General features: G+C 28.9%; 1 protein-coding gene across 1 annotated transcript; it reads left to right on the top strand.

The window, feature by feature from the left end:
- LOC110265393 lies at nucleotides 225–3,058 on the top strand. Its single transcript, XM_021108376.1, has 2 exons — nucleotides 225–1,228; nucleotides 2,896–3,058. The coding sequence occupies exons 1-2, from the start codon at nucleotides 342–344 to the stop codon at nucleotides 3,056–3,058; spliced, it is 1,050 nt and encodes a 349-aa protein (XP_020964035.1). The 5' UTR covers nucleotides 225–341.

The following is a 6,314-nucleotide window of genomic DNA, read 5'->3' as shown; positions in this document are numbered from 1 at the left end:
AAAAAAAATATCTTTTTTAAGAAACTGTAATTTACATCTTTTTTTTAAAAGATTTTTTTTTCTTAAAAAAATATTTTTTATATAATAAATAAATAAAAAAGTACTTTTATATAGTTATATCTTTTTATCTAAATATAAAATTAGTTTACTTTTCCATAATATCTTTTTAGATAACTCGAAAAAGGAAAGTTTAGAGAACTCCCTCGTACATACTATATAATTGGTCAATATAAATTTCTAAGAAGAAGAAGTAGCGATAATCTAATTTAAAATCCTAAGAAGAAGAAGAAGAAGTAGTTAATCCAAGAAAGAGTGAAGACGAGTTTGATACTTTCTCAAGTATGGAATTGTGGAACGTGATGGACCTGCCTGTCTTCGACATGGGTGATGATCAACTGCCTGAGTTTCAATATCTGCCTCCATTGACAGACGCAGAGCTGTTTGCCGCAGACGTGGGAGCACCTCAGTTTCAGTCGCCCTCATCCTCAAATGTGCCTCTTCCGGAGTTTCCAATTGGCAATCAACAGCCTCTGCCTCAGCCTCTGCCTCTGCCGGAATTTGCAGCCAATGTGCCTCCGCCGCAGTTTGCCGCTGACATGTGTGGCTATCAACAACCTCAGGCACAGCCTGAGACAGTGTGGAGTGGGGATGAGAACAAAGAGTTCGACATGGCACCACATCAGTTTCAGTCGCCCTCTGAGTTTCAGTCTCTGCCTCTGTCGCAGCTAGCCAATGTGGGTGGTAATCAACAGCCTCAGCCTCAGCTTCCGGCAGAGTTTCCCGTCAATTTGCCTCTGCCGGAGTTTCCCGCTTATGTGCCTCTGCCGCAGTCTGCCGCTGACGTGTGTGGCTATCAACAACCTCAGGCACAGCCTGAGCCCTTCTGGAGTGAGGATGACAACAAAGAGTTTGAATTGGTTCTTGCTGAATGTCTTCCGGAAGCTCTAAAGAACCGGTGGGATGATGTGGCTGCTTGTCTCCCCGGCAAGACCCCCGCGCAGATACAGGAACGCTTCCAGAAGCTCATCACCGACATCAATCTCATCCATAACTCTTATATCAATCTGCATCACACCTCCATTGCACCTGCTGCACCTCACAACATGCCTGCACCTCCCACCACATTGGAACGCAATCCACTCTCCCTCCCCGGAACAAGTGAACAAAACCAACCTGCTATGACTAGTGAAAGAAAGAAAACAGTTCATTGGACTCCAGAAGAGAAAGAGTATGTATTATTCTTTTGCTTTTTCCTTCTCTTTTATTTATTATTATACGAGCATAATATCTTTTCTTTGACTTAGAAACCAAAAACACCTCAATAAACCAAATGCACATTAATATTATCTAAATGTCTCAAATAAGAAAATAATATCACGGTCAAAGTCTCAAAACACATTTCTATATAGTAAAACATGTAGTAAATCAAATCCAATGAATTCGAATTAGATGAAAAACGTTAATTGAATGAAGATCGAATAAAGTGGATTCGAATTAAGTGCATGATTAAAATGCTAATAAATTGGTGGAAACTCAGATGAAGTCGACTTCACGTGAAGTTGATACCTGAAAATTGTTAGATAATTTGACTGATTTGACTAAATTTTCATCCAACGGCTGTCAGGTATCAACTTGACGTGAAGTCGACTTCACCTGAGTTTTTACCATAAAATTTTTGTTTTGAAAAATAATTTGTTAAATTTGTTTTTATTAAAATTAAAAAATTTAATATAATTTTATATATTAATAAATATATAAATTTATTTAATTTTTATATATTTATATTATTATAATATTATTAAAATTAAAAAATTATTATTAAATATAAATATTATTAGTTGTGCTTATTGAAAATTATTTTTAGTTTAATTTATCAAAAATAAATACTAAAAATTTTATAGTCAAAGTCTACGCAAATTGAATATATTAGAGTCGAAGCAAACATGTAAATCGAAGCCAATCCATTCGATTTACTAGCATTTTAACCTTGCACTTAATTCGAATCCACTTGATTCGATTTTCATTCAATTAACGTTTTTCACCTCATTCAAATCTATTGGATTGGATTTATTACGTGTTTCGTTAAATCGAATTTAATCAATTTGATTTATATAGAAATATGCTTTGGGACTTTGACGTTGCATTTTCTGACTTGGGACATTCAAGTAATATTGATGTGTATTTGGTTTATTGAGCTGTTTTGCCCGAAAAATAAATCAAATAAAAAAGGTTTGATATCTAAAAATATGTTTTTTTTTTTTCTGAAATAAAATAAAAAAATTTATTATTTCCCTAAATTTTATTTTTCAACTTTAATTTCTTAAATACGATTTTTTTTAAAGCAAGTTCGCCGCACCCGGCTAACTCCCCTTCAATTCTAAAAAAATGGCTAACTCAAATTCTTAAACTTCACGGACAATGGAAATCATTATCATCGTCTTCAGAGTACACAGGAATAAGTCATATTTTTAATAAAAATAATTATTTTTTTTTCAAATTTATAATGAAAAAAAATCCTTGTTAAATATGACTTATTCCCGTATACTGTGTATATATCTAGAGACGATGATAATGGTTGTCATTGCTGTCAGTAATATTGAAGAAGTTTTGGTTGTTGTCTGTCTATTTTTGTGTACTCCTATGTACCTTTGAAGATCATGACAATGGCTTAAAAATTTGAGTTATGTCGATTTGTAAAAAATTGAAATGAAGTTCGCCCGGGATTAGGTGAACTCGCCCTAAATCCAAAAAAAAATCGTATTTAAAAAATTAAAGTTAAAAAATTATGTATAGAAAAATAATTAATTTTTTTATATCCTCTAAAAATATCATATACCCATTGTAATTTTTTAATAAATTTTGTTAATAATTATTTCAAAAAATGTGTGTTGATAGGTTATTTCTTAGAGGATATAAAGAATTAGGACGCAAGTGGAAAAGAATTTCGGAAGATTATGTCAAAACAAGAACGGAAAAACAAGTTGTTAGTCATGCACAAAAAGTTCTGAAAAAATTAGCTGAACAAAACAGAAGAAATAACATTGGTGATGAATCATAGTAAGTTATATTTTCATTTTTAATTGGTTAATATAATTCAATTCTCACTAAATTAGAAAATATATAATAGATTATTTTAAATTCTTTAAATTATTTATGCATGGTAGTTACACTATTATAATTATTTTTTATGTAGGAGCTGTGCCATCACGTGAGTTTTCTAATGGATGAAGGATTTGTTTAAAGGAGACTACTCAAACAAAAAGAATACTTAAATGAATTGAAGAATTTTTTTTTAGGTTAAATATACAAGAGGATAATATATTTAGTTTGAATTAATTATTAACTTAGTTTTCTTTTATTTCAAAGCATTATAATAGCGTATATTAATCATTTAATCTTCATCCAATGAAGATCATTATATATATATATATTGATCTTTCCGGATTATTAATGTCCTTTTTAATAATTTTATGACCAAGAACAATTTAGATTAAATTATAAAAGATTTATCTCTCAATATTATGATCACTATCACAATAATAAATATCTAAATTTAATCAAGAACCTTATTATATTAATATTTTAATATAATAGTAATAACAAATTCTTTGACACATGATTAATTGGATTGTGGTCATACTCCTTATTCCCAACAATCTCCCACTTGCACGAGAGCCAATCATGATAGATTAGATCTTGTACATACTATTATCTCAATAATCTCCCACTTGCACTAGAGTCAATCAATCATGTGTATAATTTTTCAATGCACATTTGTATTTATCAAAACTCTTTTGATCTTAAACACCTTTATTCTTGAACATGTTCGCTTGACCTTTTATAAAATACCCTTAGTGCATAATAAATATCACGTTTTCTCAAAATATAAAATCTCCCACTATAATAGTGCATAATTTTATTTTAAGAACAATTCTTATTGAACATGATTATAAAAAATCTAAGTAACCATTAGATCTATCTTTATAGAATTGTATCATTATACAAATAGGCTACTTTTTCGAAAAGTTAGTTTGACGATCAAACATTTTATACTTTCAGGAGAAAGAATATCCTCTATTGAGTGGTATACAATTCTAATAAAATTAATTGTACCCCCACTCTTTCTTTAAGATGGAATCCCTTTTCTAAAAAAAAGTTTAACATCTTATCACAGACACTTTGTCATAAGAAGAATGATAAAAATAATCTCATTATTATTTTTTTTAGAATAACCAATAAATCTCATTTATTGAACTTAATATCAATTCTATTGTTGTGTAATCTTTTAATACATATAAGACATCTCCAAATTCTAATGTTCTTGAGTTTCAGCTTATGTCTTTTCCATATCTTATATGGATAAAAAAAATTAATTTAGTGAATTTTTTTTTAATTTAGCAACATTTCTAAAACGTAGTGCAAATATTTAACAAATAGTGATACTCAACTAAATCAAATTTCATGTTTCTTAAACATGATGGAGTACATAGAATACTAGTATTTGTGCATGGAGAGAATCTCATTCTATATTCAATAGAATATCAACTAGATAATTAGAGACTTTAAACTCTTATAATAAAAATATCCAATATCTTTATTATTGGTCAAACCAACCCTTAAGAGTAATTTTGATACACATCTTCAATACTCATATTGAGCTTTTCCAAAAAGACCACAAACATTAATCATATTAGGGCCAATTATAAATTGTTTGTAACAAAATAAATCTCTAAAAATGCTTGCAAGAACAATTCTCGCTAAAGTCATTTAGTTAATGGCATTCCAACTTCTAAAGTTGTTTAATTCAAAATATATCGTCCAATACTCCCACTAGTTTAAATAAAATCTTTGATAGTCATACTATCTTACTTTGGGCACCATATATTTTCTCAAAATATTCAATAATAAACAGTGGGTATATGTTTTTGAAATTAGAACTCATGGTTGTCAAAATAACCCATATTGTAGTAAAATAATATTTTAGATACTTCACAAGTACTGACTATTCCATCACCAATTTTATTGGACAATATTATTTCAATAGGATTATCATGTCCATGATAACCTTTTCATGCATAAGAACAATTCTCAATGTATAGCCAATTTATTACTTTCAAGTATGTCATACTAAAGATGGACATATTTAAAAATTTAAAATATAAAAATAAACAAGAAATTTATATTTCTGGAAAAATTATTTAGAATCACGAATGAGTATCTTAGTTGCCAAGTTGTTAGTTATACCTATTCCAAATAAACATGATTAAATTGTATCCCATACAATTATAATCCCAAATAATTATCTGGTTGTCAGACAATTATTTAACTGAATTATATTTTATACCCCTAGGTTGTCTAGGTTCAAGTATAAAATTAATTCTCCTTCTACATCATCATATGCATAAATAAATTCTATCTTTGAGTACAAGTGTCATGGTTGTCAGGTTGCTCCTTGTAAACAAGAAATAAATTTATTTTTAGCAAACTCCTAACTTTTAGGATTTATCTCAATTGTAAGAGAATTTCTATCAGTTATTCATGGATTAAATTTTATATTCTTAAGTTATTTAGGTAAAATATAAAATTAAATCCCTAATACATCAAATGTATATACTGATATTATCTTGAAAATAAAACTCATGGTTGTCAGGCCGCTCTTTATAATCAATATATAACTATTATATTTAAAGAATGATAATTTAATCACAATTAAATAATTAAAATAAATTAACTATTAATTTATTAAAAAACCATCTCAATGAAAATAAATATATTTCATACTTAAAATTTTTGAATTAATCCTATTAATTCACAAACTTTTAGAAAATAGGAATAAAAATTTAAACACAAAAAAGCCAAAACTCTGATACCACTGAAGGATTACCATGTGTTCATAACACGTAATAGAAGAAAAGAAAGTAATCCTTAAAAATCTATTTTGTGCTTAAATTTTATTCCAATAATATAACATATGTATAGATCAGATCTAAATACCTGAGTACGCTATTAAAAATATTTTTCTCCTTCAATGGTATGAAGGCGCTATGTGTATCCACACCGAGACCAACATTTGCTATCAACTCCTTGACCAATGGACATTTGATCTAAATTGAGAAACCTCTTGCAACTCTTTGCACGCCATAAAATTCTTCTCCAAGAATCAGGCTCACATACGTTTATGTGTGTAGAGGTAAAGGAATAAAACCCTTGTGTTTTATTCTCGTCTCTTTTTCATTCCTCTACTCTTGGCATACATATATATAGTATGAGATTTGTTACTGATTTTAAATTTGATTCTCAATTCAAATTTAAAT

This window comes from Arachis ipaensis, chromosome B08, assembly GCF_000816755.2.
Source record: "Arachis ipaensis cultivar K30076 chromosome B08, Araip1.1, whole genome shotgun sequence".
Classification (NCBI taxonomy): Eukaryota; Viridiplantae; Streptophyta; class Magnoliopsida; order Fabales; family Fabaceae; genus Arachis; species Arachis ipaensis.
Note: the sequence above shows the minus strand (reverse complement) of the source record. Positions and strands in the feature narration are given on the sequence as shown.

Coding starts and splice junctions, on each gene's coding strand:
- LOC110265393 (XM_021108376.1), top strand. CDS start 342: ATGGAATTGTGGAACGTGATGGACCTGCCTGTCTTCGACATGGGTGAT. Junction 1,229..2,895: donor TGGACTCCAGAAGAGAAAGA/GTATGTATTATT, acceptor GTGTGTTGATAG/GTTATTTCTTAGAGGATATA.